The sequence below is a fragment of the Apteryx rowi genome, unplaced genomic scaffold (genome assembly GCF_003343035.1).
Source record: "Apteryx rowi isolate R43461 unplaced genomic scaffold, aptRow1 scaffold_220, whole genome shotgun sequence".
Lineage (NCBI taxonomy): Eukaryota > Metazoa > Chordata > Aves > Apterygiformes > Apterygidae > Apteryx > Apteryx rowi.
The window spans coordinates 165390-190211 of NW_020448531.1; the positions used below are offsets into that span (position 1 = coordinate 165390).

The 24822-nt window shown below is 41.0% G+C and overlaps 2 protein-coding genes across 9 annotated transcripts; one reads left to right on the top strand and one right to left on the bottom strand.

The window, feature by feature from the left end:
* Positions 1-1079: 1079 nt before the first annotated feature.
* Positions 1080-18390, bottom strand: SUGP2 (SURP and G-patch domain containing 2). Of its 8 annotated transcripts, none has more exons than XM_026064832.1 (10): positions 18046-18389; positions 15152-16834; positions 14059-14176; positions 12814-13322; positions 12528-12639; positions 11122-11651; positions 10149-10213; positions 9274-9410; positions 5684-5804; positions 1080-5502 (listed from the first exon to the last, which is right to left on the bottom strand). In XM_026064832.1, the coding sequence occupies exons 1-9, from the start codon at positions 18158-18160 to the stop codon at positions 5684-5686; spliced, it is 3390 nt and encodes a 1129-aa protein (XP_025920617.1). In that variant the 5' UTR covers positions 18161-18389; the 3' UTR covers positions 1080-5502. The 8 variants fall into 8 exon arrangements, with proteins under 8 accessions (XP_025920617.1, XP_025920620.1, XP_025920618.1 ...); XM_026064835.1 differs by having other exon boundaries at positions 15152-16850; positions 18046-18167; XM_026064833.1 differs by having other exon boundaries at positions 1080-2646; positions 18046-18160.
* Positions 18391-18829: 439 nt separating this feature from the next.
* On the top strand, positions 18830-24419 carry ARMC6 (armadillo repeat containing 6). The gene is made up of 8 exons (XM_026064856.1): positions 18830-19102; positions 19509-19669; positions 20076-20158; positions 21010-21580; positions 22097-22242; positions 22834-22965; positions 23544-23681; positions 23943-24419. Exons 2-8 carry the CDS (start codon positions 19549-19551, stop codon positions 24153-24155), a joined length of 1404 nt encoding a protein of 467 aa, XP_025920641.1. The 5' UTR covers positions 18830-19102; positions 19509-19548; the 3' UTR covers positions 24156-24419.
* Positions 24420-24822: the final 403 nt, after the last annotated feature.

The window sequence follows — 24822 nt, forward strand, 5'->3', positions numbered from 1 at the left end:
CGCAGTGCAACGCGGCGCAATGCAACGCGGCGCAGCCTCGCGTTTCCCGCCGCCGCCGCGCGGGTGGCGGGCGGCGCGCGGCCCCGCCGGGCCCCTGAGGTGCCACGCGGGAAACGGAACCGACCTGTGCGCGGCGGAGTTAAAAGGGCTTTTAGAAAATACTTATTTAGTATAATCTTCCCTAAGGCACTGGGGCGGACACGCCAACTTCCCTGCGCTAGTTGCTATATCGAAGCCTAAGAAGAAATTGTGGGAGAACAAAACCAGTCTCCGTGMTTAGCAATAGAGCACGTCTCCCCCGCTCCTTTTACTGATATTTGGCTTTTTGGGAGATCCATCGTGGTCGAACCAGCGCATGGAAGTTACTGCCGGTTTCGCAGAAACATTTCATTTCTCTCTCGTTGTCAAAGCGTACCCCTAAACAATTTATCTTTAGTATTTATATCCATTTTTGTCAGTTAGGGAAATATGGATGAGAACAAAACTGCATCCTCACAGGGACTTAGATTTGAATACCAGGATTGAACAGTAAAATAAAACACAGATTTTGCTGTGCTTAGTGTATGCAAAAAATCAGAACTTAACAGAACTGACTCTACTAACCTTCCGTTAAAATAATATACACAAGTAATTAGTAAGGTATCAAATAAAGCCAGACTTACAGATTCGATTTTCATCTTAAGTGTTGTGTGACCTCTTAATAGCCTCACATTTTAGAATTTTTTTTCAAAAATCTTATTTCCCATCCAAAAATTGGTCCAGTTTCTATAACAGGTCTTGAAAACTGTTCAAAGACAGGAACTTTTGTTAACCCCACAAATAAAATATGCTATAATTAACTACAGCCAAAAAGCTGTTTTAAAAATAAGACTTTCTTGCTTTGTATTTTGTGCTTTACTACTACTTTATTACCCAGTGGCAGAGTATTGAAATACTGCTTTCCTTTAACTAACTGCTGGCCCTTCCTTCAGAGCAAGGTCTTGCCTAGGAAGGAATTTTCAAGGAAATTAGCAGAACCTTCTAACGACAAGAATTAGGCACAAAAAGCTGAAGAACACACTGTGTGCTAGCACTTTCTTAAACAGCAGTAACTTTATTGCCCACAGATAATGCAAACATTCTCCACACTTGCTGCAATTCAGCAAGTTACCTACTCAACACAGTTCACAAAAACTATTTATTTCCGAAGTACCCTATTGTTCTTTGAGCATGTTCTCATTTAGGTGTTTGTTATTGCTCAAATGTACAGTCTGGTTGTGATCGGCCACTCAGTCGTGAGATATGCAGAATGAAAGATGGTACAGGACTTCCAGAAATTCGGTTTGAATTATAAAGTATACCTACTTATAGGACAGAAAACAATTCAAAGTATCAGTATTTGAATTTAAGAGTCCAGACTTTCTTTGGGCACAAAATCAGAAGATGTATAGAATGAAATATCAATAGAAAAAAATACTGTACATTGATTTTGAGAAATAATATCTCAGCACAGATTAAGTGTTCACACTAAGGATGCTGTAGTGTTTTATAAAAAAGCAATAAATAGGAAAAATGTCATTGGTATTACAACAACAATCTTTGAAAGCAAAAGAATGAAAACATCTATATTAGTCCAACACAATTACTCCAATGTAAAAATACTATGACTGTAGTTCTTTTACTCCATTAGGGCACCTCCCCCAAATTGGGGATCGCCTCATTTCTCTCCCCTGAGAGCAAACTTCCTTTCTTCCAGAACCAGGTCCTTATATTTAGTAATTTTTTTTAAGGAAAAGATAGCTAGGGCTTGAACTTGCCTCAGTAACGCTTGCTATAGCTGTCAGTAGAAAAGGAAGGGACATGAGACCTGGCTTGAATCTTTAGCAAATGAACACTCTCACTTTACCTATCAATAGAAGGCTGCTGTACACGTGTTAAATTTCAGTTTGTTGCAATTTTTCCCCTCACATCCTTTCTAAAAAAGAATTTGAATTTAAAGTAAACCACACATACATGTAAAGAGAAAGTTTTGCTGTCTTAAACTCAGGGCACTGAGAAAATCAAAGAGACGACTAATTCCTCAGATGTGAGTAAAGGGCAAAACTTTTGCATTTTGACTGGAGAACAACGATTTTGGCATTCATGTTGCACGTAACACTGTTATGCATGGGTTTCATGCACTGGAACCCATGAAAAAGTAACTAAGAAGTGATTTAATGGGTATTCTTTACAGAAACCATTTAGCTGCACAGAAACAGAGGGACCTTCCTTCCCTCACACGCTATAAAATCCTGTTTTACACTAAAATAACACTGCATAATCTCAATTCCACTTGTTAGTGCCAAAATGATGCATATCTCTCACAAAGGGCCAAATTCACAAGCAAAACATTTAAACCAGAAATTGTTTAGTTCTACATTTATTGCAGATATTAAAAGATTAACAATGCTAACGTTTACTTACACTAAAAAGAAATGTCAGTTATCCAATAACATAAGCATCTAATTGTTACTAGCTTAGCACTACTGCCAATTTGCACAGAACAGAAACTAGCAAATTGCTCTACAAGATTAATGGCAAAAAACAACCAAAAGACAGTAGACACACCACTGAAGTTAGTTAAAATGTTCACTGAAGCTTGCAGTCTTCATGGAAGAGAGCCTGGAACTAAAATAACAGAAAAGAAGCTAGTAAACTTTAAACAAGGCAATGTATCTGCACAACAAATGTTTCACATGTACATGTATTTAAATTTTCAAATCAAAGCTGCCTGCAAAAGCAGGTCAAAATAAAAGGAAATTCCTTTTGCAAAAGGAGTGTAAGGTCATCTCTTGGTAAAACAAGATAAGAGTGGCAAATGGTAACCCACTTGAGAGCAACACTGGAATCTCAGCACCAGGGCTGCTCTGCTGCTATCTTGTCCAAAATTAAAGTTTGGCACAAGAAAGATAGACCATACTACAGTCATCCAGGGTAGCAGGTTAAGATTTTCCCAATGTTCATCTTTATTTTCAAGACAGCATTATACTCTAAACTGAATTGCAATCAGAAAAGGAAGGTACCATTTTCCAATCTGGATACCAACAATTTTCCCAGATTGGGAAGTAGGTGTTTAGCAAATGCACCCCAAATGGTACTATGCTTAACAATCTCAGGTTAAACCAGAACAGCACAGAATGCTGATCAGGGTCTGAGAAAGTGGATTTCAATGTAGTTTGAAACAACACTTTGCCTTGTGCCTTTCTGCAAATACTGTGGCATACAATCAAGAATGCTTCCCAAACGTGAATGTGAAAGAAGAGGTGAACTGGAAGTTTGCAGGGAAGTAAAAAATTGTGAACAGCAACACTATCAGCTTCATCAATGAAACTAAAAGAAAAGCTAAATTCTTATGAGTGGGTCTGAGAAATAACTCTGGGGCCAACAGTATCTCCTTTTTGAAAGGCTTAAGTTTTACACTGTGTAACTGCTCAACAGGCACAGGAAAGGAAAGAGGGGCAGTGGAGAGCACATCCAAATAGGAATTTAATAGATAAGCATACACTGCCAAGTACTGTAATAGATGATCTTAAAAGTAGCCTGTGGTCCAAAACGTTCATGGACTTAAGATATCTCCAAGCAAAGCCTATGAGAAATCTCTGGACTATCAAATGTCTTTAATCAAGTGTGATAACCAGATAAAACTTGAGAAACATATCTGTGTTTATGGTCTTGATGCTTCAACTTCTTGTAATATAAAGGTGAAGACACACATGTTCACGAAAAAACAGAACTATCAGCATGACATTTTTCCATACCTGCCATTATGGTTTTATTTAGTGATCATGTGCTCCAAAGCAACTAAAACTGAGCGATCAGAAAATTATACTGTGACATGATATTGTAGCTTTTGGTTTCACAGACCCATACAGCAAAGAAAAATCTTGCATTCACAAACTAAAACTGGTTGTTACAGGCAAGGAAAAGTTTGTTGCTACAGAATGAAAATAAGACACTCCCTTTCAACCAGCTAGGTTTTTAATGGAGAGAGAATATCATTTTGTCCTTTAAACAGCAGGCACAGGCAAGTTGATAACTGAACACATTTTCTTGCACATTGTCAGTTAGGAACTTGAGATGTTGCCACATTACTGTGGGGCGCTATTAGTTGCATACCACAAGCTCTTTGCTTTACAAGAAGCATGGTGCAGGATGAAAACATCAGCAAGACAGCACTCACTCCTAGTAAGCAAAACATGCGTCAGCTCAAGATAAACTCTTTAAAGAGTGAACTTCACTGAAGTATTACTATAACGTTCAAGTGAAGACTTTTGACTAGTTTTAGAAAGGTAATGATAGAGAAGGAGTATGCTAAAAAGTGGGATATTAAATTGTCACTTTCAGTAATCCAGTCAGATCCCTTATTGATATGCAAGTCTGAAAAGGATGAATGATCAGACCTTGAACATTTATCTGTAGTAACACTGCTAAATCTTTCATTTCTTCAGAACTGCTTCACCAGGAAGTTAGGTAATGCTTTTTTATTGAAGCAGAGTAGATTAATCCAATCTTCTTTCAGTAAATTCTAGAATAATCCTTTAAACTTACAAGCTTTTTGTCTTATTTCTTGGGATTTATTCAATAAAAGAACTTCTGCAAAGCAAATATTTAATAGAAACAGAAATGACTCTCTAAACTGATGGTCTTATACAACTGATGATCCACTTCCAGATGATTTCTGAACGTCTGACTTCCAAGTATTTTCTTCAGTATTTTCTGCAGACACATGAATTACATCTGTTCATGGCTTAAACTTCTTTGAGAAGGAAAGAAATTATTCAAGAATTTGTTGAACAAGAGCTGCAAATTTGTGTAAAAACAAAAAGTACACTTAAAATGTGTACTGCTTGTTCATTACAATGAAAAACCTTAGCAGCTGAGGTTTTCAAGCAAGAGTTTAGTGTTCTCAAACTTGGATGAACCATTATCCATCCTACACTTAAAGCAGAGAATCCTATATAAAATAAGCATGCAGGTAGAGACTGTTCTTAAAATTGTTGTATGGAGGAAAGGACTCTGCTTTCCACAGACTCCAGAAGTAGATCAAAAGATTAGCCCATCAACAAAATTTAGTAAAATAAAAACTGAACTGCCTTGCAGTAAGATCTGAATTTGAGAAGGTTCTTGGCTTCAGAAAGGAACAGAGCCGAAGCAGGATAGTCACATTTCTAATGCTGCTTATTCTGTTTGGAGAAAGCCATCTCATCATGTAACAGGCAAACTTGGCCAAAGAGAGAGGTAAACAGGCACTTCCGAGAACAAATCAGTTGTTTCTTCCTCAGAAGATGACATCCAAGTCRTTAGCTTGCACAATTAAATACAAGGCTAACTTTAATCTTGGAAAATGTTTTCATACGTCAGTATTCAAGTCCAATACTATAGAACAAAGCGTTCTTCATACTGGCATACTCTGCTGAAGATCTTTCACACAGCAGCCTTTGCATATCCGTGCACTTTCTAGCGAGCGAGTCTCTTATGTCAAACCTAGAAAGTAAGATTTGCGGGTAATTCAGAAGTTCAAAGTAGGTCTGGATTTTCATGACAAGTAAGAAGCCAGATATACTCATGGAAATAGTAATATTTTCTTGGTAAAGGAAGACTTAAAAAACCCTGGTATTTTAACGTTTGCAGGAATTCATAAACCAGACGTGTCCATTGCACATACCTATTTACTTGCTCTTTTCTGCCTGTACATTTGTATCATTCTTTGACGGAAAACATCAAATGCATCTTCTTTATTTTCTTCCCCTGCAACACCCAAGCCCTCCCCTGCAGAGGTAGCACCCCTAGGGAGTAAAATGAATAGTTAGAACACACTGTTTCTGTTACATTTGACAATGTGCAGAAGAGATCTAAACAACAGCTTCCAACATAGACACAATTCGAGTGGTATGTAATTCTGTTTACTTTGGGGGGGAAGGAGAGCAGAGGCTTGGTCCTTGGCATACCATATCAACTGTAAAACAATCCCCACCTCCCATCACACATGCAAATATCCACAAGAAGAAAATGCTCCCGTGACAGCAAGGGAGAAGTGAAGATACAGTCACCTAGCAGATCAAATTCTTACATGAACTCTTGTAGTAATCACTTTATTCACAGTATGCAGAATCCTCTGTTGAAAAGATGGCAAAAATTGCCATGTTTCTTCAATCTTAAAAATGATTAAGTCAGAGACTTTGAGGAATGAGCAGGAAACACCACATAAGTCTGGATAAAAGATGAAATCTTTAGCAAAGGAACATAATGCTGCTTACTTAAAATTTCTAGCAAGCTCAGGTCTTGCAGGACCTACACAATGGAAAAAACCTGCAGCTCCTGCCCTCTCAAAAAAGTGAGTCATTAACTCATCTCTCTTCATCCAATATGCCAACAGAAGCAGAGGGGCTTCAGCAAAATCAAAACAACTTTTTATCCTGGAAGGAGATGGGAAGTGATGTCCCACAAGAATGCTGAGATACCAAATATTAAAAGCCATCTCTCTTTCTCCAGGTTGTGTGCAYAGAACATACACTTCACACAGCTAAGATTAATGAAACCTCTGATTTAGGAATGATGCCCCATGTAAGTTTTATCCTCCAGGCCAGTTACATTAGTATTATCTATTAAAAATTTCACTATGTGAAGTAAGAAAAAATTTCAGATTGCCCAGTTTACTGAAATTGGGATTGCTGGGCCATCAGGGTAAAATTGGAGAACCTTAAGTAGTATAGATAGAAATGGTTCTTATCCAATTTCTGTAATGACATATCCACTTAAGCCAAATAGATCACTGTGCAGTTCTAAAAGAATATTCACAGACTCTTAAAAGGCAAATTCAACTTTGCATTCCACAGTAGAAATCTTGGATACTGTTTTTTCTTGTGAATGGTATTAGAGTCTGCCTTGGCAGCTGTATGATCAAGTTAAGTCTCATTTTAGAGTACACTTAGAAGTAAAGCCACCTAAAGGATCTTGTGGTTTCCTCATTTTAATGCATGCCTGTTGTTCCCACATGGAGTTATATGCTCTCTGCACTAAAGATCTGCTCAAAGAAAAATCCACAGATTCCAAAAACAGCAAACATCTTACATATATACCTTGTTAAATCACCTATTTGGACCTCCAATTGCTGCCCTTTGTTTTCCATCTTTTAAAGTATGAACTATTTGAAGGAGAGAGTTTTCATTTGCTGTTTCCATTATACAATGGGTGCTTAATACTTACGAATAGGAAGAACAGATTTTTTGATACTTACACTATAGTTCCCCTTCTAGCTTACTTTCAGAATAAAAGTACTAATCAAAGACATCACGTAATTACTCAAGAGGATCTATCCCATAAAAATGTTCTGCCTTCAACTGTGTGGGTGGTTTTGGGGGTTTTTTTTTAAGCTCTCTTCAGCTGTAGAATTGGTCAGACCCATAGTTGTGACAGTTAAGTTCCTAGGACAGAAAAGAGCAAAACAAGACTAACAGAAAACTCAACTGAGAATTTTCTGGAGCCATAATTTCCATCAGGAGACACCATGCACCCCATATATCTTTTTACAGTAAAATAAAGTAAAAATCTCCTCAAACCTCCAAATATGACTTGCTCTCTCAAGCCTTTCAAAGACAAGCCTTAAGCTTTCTTAATAAAAAAGGACCTCAAGTTTCATTGTATAACAACTGACTCTTATCAGTTCTAGAGACCAGTGCTGTATGATAATGATCAAAAGATGTTCTACTCTGATACTGGAGTGTCTCCAATTATTAATCCAGCCCCTTTCCTCAGAGAAGATTAAACAATTTGTGGACTTGTAAACAAGTCATCAATAGAAGAGCTGGTAATTTTAAAAGGGGAAGAAAGAGTGGAGACTGCAGATTGCTAAGTGAAAAAAACTGCACTGTATCAAAGCGACTAACAAGAGAAAGCAAAATTTTAAGTTGCACTGGTTTCATCCTGACTGAGATCATCTCAAAGTATTGTCCAAAGAATGACTCTGATAGGAAAGTAAAGAGAAGTGCAAGCTGTGAAAGCAGTCAATGATACAGAGTTACCTGAGTAACACTCTCTATGCTACAGAAAAGGTCAACAAGTTTTTGTAAGGGTTACAGAAAGCAGATCTTCACTGCTCTTTGCAGCTATCTTTACAAGAGTGACACAGCAATGGACTTGAGTTGGAAAAAGTGTATTTTCACCTATTAAAAATGCAGTTCTTGGGGAAGGCCAAAAACTTAGAATGTGGTGGACTAACCGTCAAACCAGATACACGCAAATAGCTTATTATTAGCTGTGCGGTGAGACTTGCACCAGGAGCTATAGAAACCAAAAAGTTACTCATAATCTTTGGTCTCAGCAAGTGTTTTGGGATTAAGAACCAAGATTCCAACACTGGCAAACACAGGAGAGCTATAGGCAAGTTAACTTTCTCATTGTACATTTGCTGCTGAAGAAAGAAATACGGAAACTATAGTGATGGCTACTGGAAGGTAAACAACTAAAAGCTGTTTCTACTGGACTAAAATGACCAGTACTGTCCAAGGCATGAAGAGAAAATAGAAAACCCTGGAGAAAGTAGACAGTTAACCCACAAACTACTTGTGTGAACTAGAGAGCTTGTCATATGGTTTCAAAGAGAAATAAATTGTTTCTGCCTCATTATTCTGTCAGGGAGCTGAAGGACATAATATCCATTCTCTGTGCAGGCAGCAGCGGACACTGGACACAAAAACTTTAAAAGACAAAACCAAGATTCAAAAACAAAGTATGTTCTAAAGAAAAAAAGCACACTTACCTTCTGATAGATGCACTTACCTCTTTCAGTAYGCGGTGGAATAAGTCACATATTTACAGTGAAAATGATTTTGCTGCCTAAACTTGGTAGTACAGTGTATGATATCCCTAAAGTCTGTTTATATGTTATTATGTACCTGTCATCGCAGCAAGGAGATCCCCAGGGTAACACCATGTGTTAAAAAAACAACTCCTCCCCACCAAATATCCTGAAGGAGGGGGACACCCATATACCTTTAGAAAGCATCCGTACACTGCAGCATTCACACTGCAGCCTTCAGATGTCAAACCAGACAGCCGCCTTCTAGACCATACTTTGCCCAGTTTAGCCAGGAAACRCGTGAAGTCTGCATGCTCAACTTTACTGAGGCCAGAGATAAAGAGGAAACAAAACCCTGAACTGGCCATAGCCAGGTGGGTTAGATTCCCATAGTTACTGCTAGAATCCCAGCCTTTTCCACAGCTGTCAAATTTCTGCAGTTTGTTCCCATTACATACACTTTTACAGGCTCTCTGATTCCTTTTCCTCGTGTACCAAGGCCATGTCCTTCTTGCCAGCCCATCTTCTGAAGCATCTGGAAACCCACATTTTTGTTTGTCAGTTTCTTGTGTGAAAATTCTAAATCTTTAGGTTTCTGTGGAGAGAAAAAACACAGAGAAACAAGGGTGGACTTTTTTGTTATAGAGAGAGAGACCATGGATTTAAATTCCTCCTCCTCAAAAAAAAAGTAAATTAAATGTGTTTAAATTTCTGGATATACAGAAATATCTTTTAAGCAGCATTTCTCTATCCACACAGAAAAAGTCTATCAAAGAGTAAACATCTGCTTGGCCAGTTTAAACAGTATTAACAAATGTATTTCAACTTCTCAAATTCTTTAATTACATTATTAAAATAGAGTACACTCTAAAAAATAATACCCTTTTATATTTTAAAAGGTAGTTATGTTTCTAATAACAAATACTGAATGATACGATGACTGCCTCCCTATTACAAATATAGAAGCGGTCAAATAGCTTTTCACCAATTTTGGAAAGCTGTAACATTTTGCCAGAGAGCGATTCACCAATTTCTTTTCTTAAAAAAAAAAAAAAAAAAAAAGCCCAGTTTGTCCATCAAGAGATCTTACCACAGGTAAATAAGTTTAATGCACAGCTGTTCAGTAAGGCTCTAACTTAAGATGTTTTTAATTTTGACAGAGATAGTAAGAGACAACAGGAGCCATGGCTCCCCTCAGATTTAGTCCAGCCTTTTCCAGGATCAAGCTCTTCAGGTTTTAATTGATTTTAAGACAATACTCATTTACAGAGGCTGTCTCTCTTAAAGACAGTTGATTCTCAGAATGCAATAGCAAACCAGAAGAGTTCTTTACCTTCTTCTTCTTTGTAACTGGGCAACCACGAGGCCTATCATAAGCGATTCTGACAGGTTCATGAACTGTAAGTCAAATCAAAGACAAAACTCGGCTGTAAAGACAACCAATTTTAATACAGAACTCCAAAAATACATACTCAAGTGGGACTCTAACTCAACACCTCAGTCTAAAACCAGTGCCATCAGGAAAGATCAGAATGAAAAAGAGAGTAAGATGCCATGCCAGCAATACACTGGTGGATGACATTCTGTAAGAACTTCCTATCTTTTATTTCCATGAGCTTCTGTAATGTTCTGATAGAAAATTCAGACTGGACTTAAATGAGGTTATTGTACATTATTTTCATAACACCACCACCAACATTTATCAATAAACATCATTATGCAGATAAAAGACATTTGTTAAAGTAGCTGCAGAGCACATGCAGTAATAAGTTTTAAGTACTTGTCTCTCAAGTCTTAAAAATATTGTGACACAACCCCCTCCCCCCCCGTTGCCATATTGACAAAATTTAATGGGTGAATCCAAAGTAGCTCTGGATTACAGCTTTTTGATCTAAATATATTCAGAGCAGTCAAACATTCAAAGTATGCTCACTGCTAGGCTTAAGATTGTTTCAACCTGCCATACACTGATGGAAGAAATGCCCCCACAACTACTGCTATGTTTTTTTAAGCAGCAGAGAAAGGATAACATTTACATAGAGAATTTTTAGGAATGACGTTTGACAGAGGTTATCTCAAACTAGAAGCAAAGCTTTGCTACTGCCCTAGAATACAAAAACTCTTACCCATTAATCAGATTTTCCTGTGTCAATTGAACGAACATTTTAAATGAACAGCATGCTCATTTTTGCATTAAAGAGATGTAATTCTTTCAGCCAATAACAATCAGTAACACACTACAAAATACAGAGAAATGCAGGAATTTCCTGTTGATATGTACAAAATATCTTTCAAATAACATTCACCTTTTGGTTCTTCTATGAGGCATATCCTTTTAGAGGCAGGAATCATACCAACTTTCAGTGATTTGCTGCTGATTCGTTTGCGAGGAAATAGGGTACCAGGAACGGGAGTAGATGCCTGTGTTGACAGATTTGGTATAGTACCATCAGATGATGTGGCTAGCTGCATTTCACCTGTTGAAATTTCCTCTCCTGTTTTGGAAATCATCTCTTCAACTAGGTTCTCCTCACTTCTACCTGCTGAGAAGTCCTCCTCTTCTCCCTCCTCTGCTTGCTCCATCTCCATTTCCATTTCTTCCAAAGGTCGGGAGATATCCTCTTCAAACTCAGCTTCCTCCTCATTTTCTTCTTCCTCTTCTTCTTCATCTTCTTCCTCCTCCTCTTCTGAAATATCCAGATTTCTCTCTTCAGGTTTAGTACCTTCCCCAGCATCAGTTGTTTCTGACACAGCACTGAAGTTAATAGATGGACATAACTCATAGACTTTCATTCGGTAGAATTTGAAAGCAGAACTATTTCGATCCTGTAGAAACCTGGGCAAAAATTACAGTGAAAATAATGTCAAAGAGATTTTCTTTGGTTAGCATGAAGCAAGATACTATAAATATATCTCTTATTCATTTTTGAAGGGTCATTCTAGTGGTGTTTTGAAGCACTGTAGGATTCCCTTACAACATGTAATAAAACCAGAGATCATTCTCCTGAAAATCTTACAGAGCAATATTCATCAGTTCTCAAACTGTTTTGGAAAAAGATATCAATATAATTATCTTCATTATATAGATGGGGAGACTAAAACAAAGACAAGATGCTAATTCAAGATCACCCAGCAGACAAACAGCCAACCCCAGAAGATTACTCATGTCTTCCAAATTTCAGTCAAGTGGTCTATGTGGAAAGAGGTTTATTGATTCTGAAGAAGACGGAAGAGGTAGCAGGGCTCCACTTCTGTTTGCACAGTACCACTAAAACTGAAAAACTTCTGCTAATTTACATGACAGTGCTCAGGAACATTGTATTTAAAGCCTCATTTAAAAGAAAAAATTAATAAGATTGGAAAATACTTTGTCAGAACACTGTTTCAGGGCAAAAGCTGATGACTTAGGATAGAAGAGAAAAAAACGTATTTCAATACATATGTGCATTTAGGAGAACCATTTATCTTTCTTCTCAGATATTTCAGATATTGACCATTAATGGAAGTGCTGAGTGGGACAACAGGGAGTAGCACTCAAAATCCCATGTTCCCAAACACATTAAATAAAAACATGCATCTCTAAGTGACCACAAGATAGACAAAGAGTGCTAAAACAAATAATAAAAGGAAATATCTCTTTAATAATTGTTTAGATGTATTTTTATTTTTCTTATTGGCCAGTTTTCCATAGATGAACGTGTAGGTTACTCACCAAAGATCCGGGTTATCTGCGCTGTTGTCTATGCTGAACTGCTCAATTTCTGGTCCTACTTGAGCAACAAACTTGGCCAGCTTCTCAGCAGTTTCCATTGTTTTAGCATCCACTGCAAGAAACAGAATGTTCATGCAAAGCCTACAGCACTGGAATGTCAGTACAGTTGAGAACTCTATCTACTTTAGCAAAATAAATAAAGATTAGAATTTCCAGGAGAACATTCTATGGAATCTTAATTCTTTTCTTGTGTCATTTTAAAGTCAAATCTTGCATCTTCACTTACCATCAGGAAACTGAGAGGACAATGGTGGGAAAAGTTCAGGTGGTGCCAATAAATCTTCAGAATCTGCCCCTTCTTCTGCTGGCAGAGAGACTTCTGGATTAGTGGCACATTGTGAGGACCCAGTTGTATCCAAGGAAGAATTCTTTTYGGCCACGTTGGTTTCTGATACAGAAGGCTTTGACTGGACTGAACCTTGGATGTGCTTGTCTTGGTGTTTCAGCATTGTACCAGCTGACAGCACAGTCTGTGTCCCTATTGTTGCCCTCCTCACCTTCCTTCCTCGAACTCCACGTTGTGCAATAATTCCAAGCCTTTTTCTTTTAAATAGTCTTCTCTTAATACTTGCTACTTTCCTGGCATACAACATGGCCCTTACCGATTCTGTTGCAGATTCTTCTAGTGTTCTGCCCTCACCACCTGCTTCCTTGCCAGATGATGTCCGCCTTTGCATCTCTGATAACTTCAGTCTGTAATATTTGTATTCTAGACTATCTTCTTCAGACAAGAACCTAAATAAAAATGATATAAATAAAATGAAAGCCTAAGCCAAAAGCACAACTAATCTCAAATTCTCAGATCAGAAACTCAGTAACAACTGACCATTTTTGAGGGGTATACTCAGGTTACTGCACTAACAATCACCTGCATAGGTTTTCCCTCAGAATAAAAGGTAACTCCATTTCTAAAGCAGTAAGTAAAGAAAATTATGTCAAGCAAGCAAATGACAGAGGGTTTTGACATAAATTATCTGGCTAGTAATTAATCAGCTATGCTGCAATTTGCACATAGAGACATGTTGTCATATTAAAGATCATTACAGTTGGAGTGTCTTGGCTTTCTTTTTCCAGTATTATTTGTAGAACACTAGACTCATAAGTCTGTTACATACATACATATATATATATATACACATATATATGTATGTTAACTACATTTGCTTAATATCTTCACCTTGTAAATGTAGACTGCTTTTAACTTCTTGTATTTGGATTGACTTACAGTCATTATTGACAGATCAAAAGGAATGTGGTCTACTAGACAAAACAAAAGCACCAGGACAATTTCCAGGGATATAAAGAAGTGTAATTAATTAGCTTTGAAAACATTTTCAAATAGTCGGGTGAAATATACCATAGGCTTTGATCTTACGCCCATTGAGCGAAATATTAAAATTCTAAGTATCTTCAGTGGAGCAGAGCAAAGTAGTATTATGACATACTGTTCTAATTGCACAAACACGCCTACCAATATTCAGGACAGTTCTTTTGAGCGTTTCTCTCTTTGGCAGRCAAGGTTCCTGAAACAATGCTATTCACTAGCTTTTCAATTGTCTCTACAACTTTCCGATCAGCTCGCTGTGGGACTGTAAGAAGAAATAAAACAGAATCATTTCATTATTCACAGGGTATCAATATATCCTCTTTCTATTCTTGTGACATATTGACATTTACAATTTTTCGACATATCAACACAAAAAAAGGCTGCACTTAATATTAGAATAAGTTAAGGAAACCTCAGAAACTTTGTTTTCTCAACTCACCTTAGATCTAGAACAGTTCATTATGGGAACCATCATGGTTTAAGAAACTTATCCTCTGCCATACTGGGCAAGATAAGTCATCTTTTAAGTGGCAATTACTTATAGCACCAAAAGGATTTTGTGCAAAGTAAATATATTTGAACACTACTTTGAAAGGGTAAGTTGCAAATTATTGGTCACACAGCATCAGTGCTGTAAAAACTCACTGCTGAAGTAGCTGAAGTCCAAAGAGGAAGAAACAGATGAGTATAGTAAGGAATAAGCATACTTTAGAGCAGATGAAGTAGATGGCCTAATACAGTAAAGGTGGTACTATTGCTAAAGATAGTAGTATATAAACAACTTTGAAGAAATACGCTTGCATCTGGTAAAAGTGGTAATGGTAACATCTCATAACTTTGCTTACTTGGAAATACTTATTCTGTAACTTAGCCAACTGCCAATTAGTTGGTGGGCTATGATGCGCAGATGTGATCCTGGGCTCCCTAGCTCGAGGCTGTGACGTTGGATGGTAGGACAGCTGAAGTAGCCAAGGGCACAAGCTGAAAATCCTAAATTTGAAGTACATGCAGTAGAGGGGAGRAAGGAGACATGCTTTCATCTGCATAGCCTGGCAGGGAGCTGAAAGCTACTGCTATAGCAGATAGTATTACATGCTGCACCACTGCCAGGGATTTGCATGGAATTCCCAGCATTAGGAATTCCTGACCTAATGAAACCATGAAAATTTGAGGTAAAATCCTGCTGAAAAGTAAAGAAACTCTGTACTGGAAAAGTATCTTACAGCATTTCACTTACTCTTAATTTTTGTGTCAGGAGAGGGTTTTTTAAGCTGTACTGTGGACTCCGGTTCAGCTTTTTTCATCTGAATTGGATATCCACTTTTCTCCAACCAAGCCTTCAAATTTTCTATGTACTCTCTTCCAAACAATGTTGAATCATCAAAATTTGGGAATAATGTTGGTGCGGGAGCCATTTCCTGGAGCCCTACAGCTTCGAGTATTTTCTCTTGCCTGAAAACAGATGCTAATGCAAAGGTCTGACCCAGAAGTGCTAAAGACTTACGACAAAGAGAAACAGTGGTCTCAAAAGCATTTGCCATTTCTCTGGGATTACTGAAACCACTTGTCTTAATGCTTAATTCATAGGCATTGCAGGCCATGAGCAGAGGTGTAACACCTTTTAGTAGACGGTCTTGGAGCCTCATTATGTATTTATCAAAAGGTTTTATTATTTCAAAGAAGCAGTTCTTTGTTTTCACAGCACCCTTATCCAATAGCATATTTAAAAACTCATTGTCCACTTTGGGAGTTTTCAGAGCAGCATGTTGTAAACTCTTGATAGTAAAGAAACAATAATCTCTGTGTTCTGGCTTTAGTGAACACTTGAATGAAGCAAGCATTTTTGCACAGGTTTCTGTCTCTAGCTCAAAGAGAGCTCCAAAGAGCCGAGAAAATTCTGCATCATTTTTTATTGCATGAAATCCTGCCCATTTTATGATTTCTATTCCAAATGTTGAAAAAATGTCAGATTTGTCCACAAGGTCAAAACTGAGATTTCTGAAAACATGTGCAGGCTTTGGAAGTCTGAGGATAGGTCTCTGGGTTGTTATAGTTGGTCTCTGATTAGGTCGTGGAGGCAGCTTTTGATTAGGGCGCTGGACGGTCACCGGCCTCTGGTTAGGAWGCTCAGCAGTCTCTGGCATTTGATCAGATTGCATAGTTGGCTTCTGCTCGGCCTCTGGTTGCAGCTTTTTAGTGTTCCATTTTTTTAGGGGAGTTTTGATATCTGCTTTGAATACTTTAGTTTTGGCAGTGCCCCTTGTAATACGTTTTCCTCGCAGAACTCTTCCCCTGCCAATGCTGCCCCTCCGTACCGGGGGTCTGAACTCACTGTCAGACTGAATCCCAAAGTCCATATCATACTCCTGACCTTCCATGTTACTGTACTCATCTTCCATGAGTCCTGGTGATCTAAAATCACCTAAAATATCTGAAGAACTAAAGTCAGTTTCATGTGGTCCAGTGGACTCCCAAGGGTCAGGAYGGCCATAGTCCTGCTCATGAGAAGCCAGGTCCCCATACTCCCGGTCGTGAGAAACTGGGTGCCCATATTCCCGGTCATGAGAAACCGGGCGCCCATACTCCCGGTTACGAGATGCTGGGCGCCCATACTCCCTGTCATGAGAAGCCGGGCGCCCATACTCCCGGTTGCGAGATGCTGGACGGCCAAATTCCCTGTCATGAGAAGCCGGGCGCCCATACTCCCGGTCGCGAGACGCTGGGCGGCCATACTGTTCATGGTAATAGTTATCTTTCCTTATGAGAGGGCTGCTAGATCTATAAGAAGGTCCTGGATACTCATCTCTAGGGTCTTCACTCCAGTCATCATGTGGATGGTGTTGGATGTCATCATGAGTGTATCTTCCCTCATCATGAAAACTGTCTTCATATCTTGGTCTTGGGACTGGCCTTGAATGAGCTGCAATGATAAAGACCTGAATACATGTCTTGCACTGCAAGTAGTATTAAGAAAAAAATTCACAAGCAATTTGGACACTTGAACAGTCAACACTCCAAAACTTTGAGGTACAGTATCCATATCTAACTTTAGGATATTCCCATTTACTTTCGTATATGTCTTGAATAATTCATAATAACCAAAATCAACCAATGATTAAAAATGCCTAGACATGCATGACAAAACAATTTATTAAAACCTTTTCAGATATAGTTAAAGCAGAAATGCAAGTTCTGCTACAATCCCCTTCTTTTCCCCCTTGCTCACTACTTTCTCAGCCTAGGAAGATTCAAATATCATGTTCATAATGCTTCTTAGAAACAAACAGACAAAGATCTAATCAGGCTTCTCAGATATAAAAATACTGAAAACATGCACATTCTGTTTTCATACTGAATGTCAGAATTTCACAACTGAACAGAAGACTCTATTTTGTACAAATTGATACACAGTTCACTGAGATTTAAAGAACAAGTCAGTTTTTGAAGGAAACTGCCTCTACAACATTAAAGACAGAAACGCAAGGAATTCCTGCAAAATAGCCAGGAATCTCGCCCATTTCCTAATTCCAATAGCTGAATTCAGAAAATAAAGGATACATGAACAGACTAATTATTTAAATTAAATTGTTCCTTTGAAGCTTAGAAAACTTTAAGAAAACATAACAGATCTTATTTTAAAACACCTAACTTGCTATGAATGCAATCTGTTTAATTACTCCAGACATTCTGAATATGAAATTTAGAAGAGAATGTAAAAGAATGTGTAGATCAGGTACTGTACACATTCACCTGTTTAATCTCTTGCTTTTAGCTTTTTCTTTCTCTAAGAATAACATGATGCCGAAAGACCCAAAGGCCCCAAATGCACTCCTATGTTCAACTGATCAGACATCAAGAGAATTTCGCCCTGCGACRCCGTCTCCAGAGACCTCCCTGAAATCGGACCCACTCTCAGACGCAGCCTGAACGAATTCCATTGTTTGGAATTCAGTTTTTCCTTGGAATTTGCACTCCACATTGGAACGGTGGCTGCCACACTGAGCGGTTATCCTCTTAAATAGAAAAGGACGTGGAAAAATATTGGTGCAGGTGCTCCCGTAGGCAACCAAGATGAGCACTGCCACAGCAGCTGTTACAACCCAGGGCACGTCACGCCGAGGTTTTTATTACCTTTAAAGTGATGGATGGTGTCTTCCATAGCATCGCTCCGCTCCATCCGGTACCTTTTAACTTTGTCCTGCACTACAGCATCAAACGTCTCCCGTGTGATCCGCCGAGAGGCCATTTTTACCCTGCAGCGAAACAGCACAAAGCCGCCCCTGACCTGGGCACGGAGGCGGGGAGACGCCGCGGAGCCCCGGCCCGGCCCGACACCGGGCGGGCTCCCGCGGCCCTTTGGGCTGGTCCCTCCTCCGGGCGCCGAGCGGCGCAGCCTGAGGTGAAGCGCGGCGTGAGGGGGGGGGAGTCGTTAGCGCCTCCCGCCTTCCCGCCCCTCACCGGGCCACCGCCGGGCCGCGCAGGCTCCGGCACGGGGTGTGGGGGGGGGAAGGCGGAGGGGGAGGGGGCCAGGCCCGGGCCCGCCCCCGCCCCGCGGCGCGGCCCGCCCCGCCGGGAGCGGCCCTGCCCTCCGGCACCGAGGCGGCGCCTCCACCCCGGCCCCGCAGCCTCCCCGCCACACGGGAATCTCCCAGCAGCACCCGCGGGACGCTCTCCACCCCCTCCCCTCACCCCACTGCGCCTGCGCGCTACAGGCCCCACCGAGGCGCAGGCGCCGCCGCCCCTCTTCCCCCCCCACCCAAGGCGGGTGGCTCTCAGGGAGGGGGAGTCCACGCGGGGAGGCGGTGGGGTTCAACAACGAGGCCGCCGCCCTGGATCGGGAGGGGATTAGGCGGGAACGGCTCGCAGCCTCCCGTTCCTCCGGGGGCCTCCGACCCGCCTCGGCCGCACTGCGCCTGCGCAGGCGGCGGCCGATCGCGTGTGTCTGGCCTGGGCGCCCTTTAAACGTCCTGTGGCGCATGCGCGCTGGGAAAGCCGGGCTCCGTCTGCCCCCGCGGTGTTTCCCACGAAGGGGGTGAGCTGGCGCATGCGCACTGAGAGAGCTGAGCCCGCGGAGGGGAGCCGGTGTGCCCGCCGCCTGCGTACGGCGGCCCGGGAGGGTCAATCTCCTCAGCCCGCCGCTCTTTGTCAGCCGGGAGGAGCCCGTCGGGGCGCGGCGCTGCGGGCCGAGGTGGGTAGCGGGGAGCGCCGAGGCCCGCTGCGCCCCCGGGAGCTCCCCCGGCGCCCCTCGCTGCCGGGCCCGCTCTTACCGAAAGGCTCTTGGGGAGCTGGGTGCGCTGAGGGGGAGCGCGGGGCCGAACCGGGCCGGGGTGGGGGGGTAACGGCGGCCGGGGAGGGCCGGGGAGGGCCGGGCCCGCCCCGCCCCGAAGTGCGGGGCCCGGTGTGCCCGGGCAGGCTGCCCGCCGCAGTCTTTACTGATTAAAAATTAAAAAAAATCATCCCATTGGCGCTGTGTTTTTGGTTTCGAGTTCGGTGCTTTCATTTTGACAAAGAGCGAGTTGATTTCTTTGTCTCTGCTCGACTGAGTCTTTAGAATTTTTTGCACCAAAACTAATTCTGGGCTTCCCTAATGACAGGACAGGAAACCAGTTTGTCCCATTCCAATACTTCGATAAAATGGGATCCAAGCAAATTGCCCAGGAAACGTTTGATGATGCAGTGCAAGAAAACATTATGGAATTTGAAATGGATCCAGAAGAGGCTGTGAGAGAAGCTGTGCAGCAATTTGAGGCCCAAGGTATTGCATACTTATCTATTTTTTGGTGTTTCAGGTTCTTGCAGGCTGAAGTTTCAGGTATCACAAAATGTAAGAGAGTATTCATGCAAAGATCGATCATGCAGTACTGAAGTGAAGCCTTTGTGATGTGGAACATAGATACTATTAACACTAACCTGGTTTTATGGAGTAGTTATGACTGAAAAACTCCTTTAACTGTAACTGGAAGCTTCAGAGAATGAAATTGAACTCTTTTTTCCCAATTGACATTTAGCTAGAATTGATGCTAGATAGACAGGACTTTGGCAACCTTTTGGTTTCATGATGCACTGATCCACGCTTTTCTTTGTTTACTGTGATTTAACTTAACAAATTTTACTCAAGTTCCTATATCTTTATTAATCTTGTTTTAATTTTTGCTTCTTAGGTGTTGATTTAAGTAACATTGTGAAAGCTGTGCGGCACCCTGCCTCTGAAAATGGCCAAAAGCAAAAGCATGAAATTTTGCTGGTAGGAGTAAACATTTCTGTTGCTTTCCAGCGATCAGTGTTGTCTCATAGTTTAAGTAATAGACTAAGAGTCTCGAGACATGGCTTCTACTTCTACTTCTGCCCAATTTCTGTATGAGCTCTTGAACAAGTGGTTAATCCCACCTACCTGCAAACTAGCAACAATATAAGTGTTCCAAAAGCTAGTTGCATTTGCTAATTGAAGTATCTGTGTGAGTACAAAATATCAGTATTTCCTGACAAGGAAGTGCAGAGACTCTCTCTTGTACTTACAAGCAGATTCTGTTGTGACCAGGTAAAGTCAAACAACACAAGAACTTTACTGAAAGAGATAAAAGTAACCTAAATGGGGTTAGCTAGCCGTTCTGCAGATAGATGGAAAGATTCAATGCAGTTCCTCACCAGCAAGAATATAAAACTACTGGCGCATGCTGTTGCCATTTGCGGAATGTATTAGTGTGACCCAGGTCACTTACTAATGGTCAGAGTGACACACAGCACAAAAATGATCACTAGAATTGGTGTTTCCCGACCAGTCCAGGCAGAGAGGCCAAGAACTGAGTGGAACTTGCAGAGCAGACTAAATTTCCTCTGTGTACCCAATTGAAGATCCTCTCTCTCTCTAAAATAACATCGATGGCAGAAGTACAAAGAAACCCACATTCCTCCAATTGTTCTGTGCATAAAGACAAAATGCTGCTCTTTGGGACAGCTGCTTCTTAGCTATGCCAAATTTGTTTTAAATTTAAAAGGAGAAAATTACTGTAAGCAAGCAAATATGACTGATTGTAAAGAATTGCTCTTGTTCCTCCTCAGTTCAGATGAAAAAGTAATTCTTGTTCTCTTCTTCAGACTTTAGATTCCCTCAGGAGATCTGTTGCTGACTCCGATCTCACTGAGATGGCCGAGCAGCTAGTGCTCTTCACTGAGCAATGCAAAGAACAGCTGGCTTTCCGCTACCTGGCTGGGCAGCACGGTGCCTATTCTGTGGTATTCCCTGCCTTCCAGCTGGCTTCCGGAGACAGAAATTTAATGCTGAAAGTTTTTTATGCTCTGTCTGCCGTCCTGGATGGGCAGCCAGACCTACTTGACTCTGTTGGCCAGGATCTACTGCTACAAACTCTGAAAGAATATGCAGAGGATGCTGAAATGACGCTAGCTGCGATCCGATGCATTCGACACGCCTGTCTGAAGCATGAGCAGAATCGTCAGGACCTCGTGAAAGGCGGGGTTCTGCCACTTCTGACCGGAGCTATAGTGCAGCACGGAGACAGTGCTGACATCGTTCGAATGGCCTCCTCAGCACTCAGGATCATGACGTTCGATGATGACATCCGGGTGCCCTTTGGTCATGCTCATGATCATGCCAAAATGATTGTGTTGGAGAATGACGGGTTAAGGGTCCTCATTGAAGCTGCAAAAGGTAAAGTTAAACCCATGACTGTTCATTCTAATTTCAAATCGTCTTTGCTATCTTACCTCGAAACTGCTTTGTAGTAATTGAAKCTCCTCAGAGGTGATTTTGAAATATGCTGCTAAAATGGTGTTTAATTCATTTGATAAAATGTGTCCTGAAAGAGAAAAATATGAGTGCTCCAGAGGCCATTGAATAGTACCAAGGTGACAGTTGTAGAGCTGTTTGTCAGTCTGTCTAGTGAGTATTTTATAGCCCAGTGCAGGTGTAGACACCCATTATCCCTGCCAGGGTGCCACATTCTTGCTATAAAAGACCTCTGTGAGCCAAAGAAAGACATTCTGTCTCAGTTGAGATATGGAGCGCACAAGGTGTCATCTGTGGTGAAGTGTTTTAATACGCAAAGTGAAATTCACTCTTTCCTGTTTGATTTTTTTTTTTTTAATGAAGCACAATAAAACACCTTGATTCTGCTAGCAGCCCTCCTTGCTTGTACTTACTCCATTCATCATCTCTCCTCTGCAGCTTTCACAGATAACTCCAGTGTTCTCAGTGAACTTTGTGCCACTCTTTCTCGCCTTTCTGTCAGAAATGAATTCTGTCAAGAGATTGTGGACCTTGGGGGCTTAAATTTTATGGTGTCTCTCCTCGCTGACTGCATTGACCATCCAGTGAGTGAAATAAAGTGTACTTGGGTGGGGAGGTAATGCAACAGAGCATGCTTTTCCTGGCTGTGAATAAGCCTTAGACTATGCGTAATTTTAGGTGCAGTTAGGGTTGAAACCCAACCACCGATACCCATTTGCTTCCCTTTTTACAGCCTGATATACAGAACAAGGTTACATGTGCCCTGTCAAAGCTAAGAATGCAGTAATTCTAATCCCCTTGCTCATGGTTACTTCCTCTGTCCTCCCTAGTCCATGAGCAGAACTCTCATTGCTCCCAAAAAAGCTGAGCTTCTGGTTTCCCACAGCCCTGGCTAGAAGAGGTCCAAGAGGATTTAGACACTTGAGTCCCAGTGGGTTGGTGTTTGATTCTTTAAGCTTCTTTGAAAACCCCTTTCAGTCCAAAGAAGGTTCCTTATTATTCTTTCTAGCAAGAAACTGTACCTGAGATGTGAGTGACTGAGAATAACGTTGCTCTTCATAGCTGGGAATTAGAACTGTTTGAGTGGAGTTGCTGGGGTCTGTTCTGGTTGCCTTTCAAAAGTTCGTGAAAAATTTTCTCCTGCTGTCTAAGCTATTTTTTCTTGATGAACACAGGATGTGGTGAAGCAGGTGCTGAGTGCCATCCGAGCAGTTGCAGGTAATGATGACGTGAAAGATGCCATAGTTAATGCTGGGGGAACGGACCTCATTGTGCTGGCTATAAGCCATCACCTTGCCAACCCTCAGGTATGCAGCAAATTGGTTGATGATGTCCCACTGAAGCTGAGATTGGAGATCGGTTTTGGGGCTCATAATATAGCAGTGTTATCTTCTGTGGGGCAACAACCCACAGTATTGCTTTGACTTGTGATAAAGCAGTCTATGTTAAGGGCAGATCCATTCTAAGTATAGTCATCTAAGTATAGTTGTTAATGATTGCATTTAACATTCTTTTCCTAACCTGAACAATGTGTTAAACCTTTAATATCCACTTGTTGTAGAGTGGTTAAGTGCATGCTTTGGCAAATAGTTGTGTAAACATAAAGATATACACACCTTACCATATTATGTTGTTTCCTGTCCGTGAATGGAATGGATATGGGATAGTCATTTACATCTGTGTGGCTGCAGGTCAGATTTCAGCCACTACCGAAATTATTTTCGATCTGATGTAATTGACAATATGGAACTTGGTTTACATGCCAAAGGAGCAGGAAGTTTCAGTGGAAGAAACTTAAAAAATACTAGGAAATCAAAACCCCAAATATTTTTCCCTTAATGCAACATTTTCAGCTGGTGAGTCCCTCTTTCTCTTTGTTTTGCAGATCTGTGAGCAAGGTTGTGCAGCCTTGTGTATGTTGGCTTTACGCAAACCTGAGAACTGTAATGTCATCATGGAAGGTGGAGGGGCTTTGGCAGCTCTTCAGGCTATGAAAGCACACCCAAAAGAAGTGGCTGTACAGGTATTTGCCTCAGAGCTCTTCATTATTTATTCAGGATTAGTGCTGGTAGTGTTCCTTGCCTCGTAGGGATTTTGTCCTTTACTGACAAATATCAGAAGGTTATGAGTATGTTGGGAAGATAGCTGCAGCATCTTCCTAAGAGTCCACTAGACCTGTAAGAATTGGAAAATCTTTTATGGGTATGCAGGACTCCCTACATCTGCTCTTCCTTCYGTTTCCCTACAAAAGATGCTAATATCTCTCACTTACCTCTCTCCTCAGAAACAGGCTTGCATGCTGATCCGCAACCTAGTCTCTCGGAGTCGGGACTTTTCTCAGCCCATCTTAGAGATGGGAGCTGAGAACCTAATAACAGAAGCTCGTGCAACGCACAAGGACTGCGATGATGTGGCCAAAGCTGCGCTGAGAGATCTTGGCTGTAAAGTGGAGCTCCGAGAGCTGTGGACAGGTCAGAAGGGAAGCCTAGCTCAATAAATCATCAGTCCGTTGAGCACTGGAGCTACAAGGCATCTGTGTACGAGAAGTCTGAGGGGGGAAACAAAGTGGCATGGATTAATTTGCAGTTACAACTAAGCTGGAATATCTGATGCAAATGCCTGGCTTATGAGGCTGCAATGAACCTTTTTTTTAATGGCAGATACAACTGAAATGGCTTTATGCGTTCACAGGCTGGAAATCAACTCTGTATAGTAATCATTCCCTGAATTATCTAATGCCTGAAGACGATCTGTTCTCCCCTGTTGTTTTGTACGTTACTCATTTACAGAACAGGGCTATTCCCGTGTGCTCTGTTCTATACAGCAAGAGCAAAAGTGGATCTTATTAGTAGGAATTTGGTACACACTGTGGCAGCTGGTTCTGGTTTGCTCTGCTCCCTGCCAATGGAGGCTAGTAGCCTGATCTGGTAATGGAATGGATGAGGAGGGATCCCATGGTTAGTGAATGTGTTCTGTCCTATTTTACTGTTCTTATACTAACTGTTATTTTACTGCTGTTTTACTACTGACCATATTCTGTGTTGCTTCTTTGTGTTGGATTTTCAGTAAACACAGTGTTTTAAACAAACGTGAAGTAAGAAATTCAAACAGTAAGGCCCAAATCAGCATACTTTATTATGTTACCATTTGCTTCCAGGAGGAAA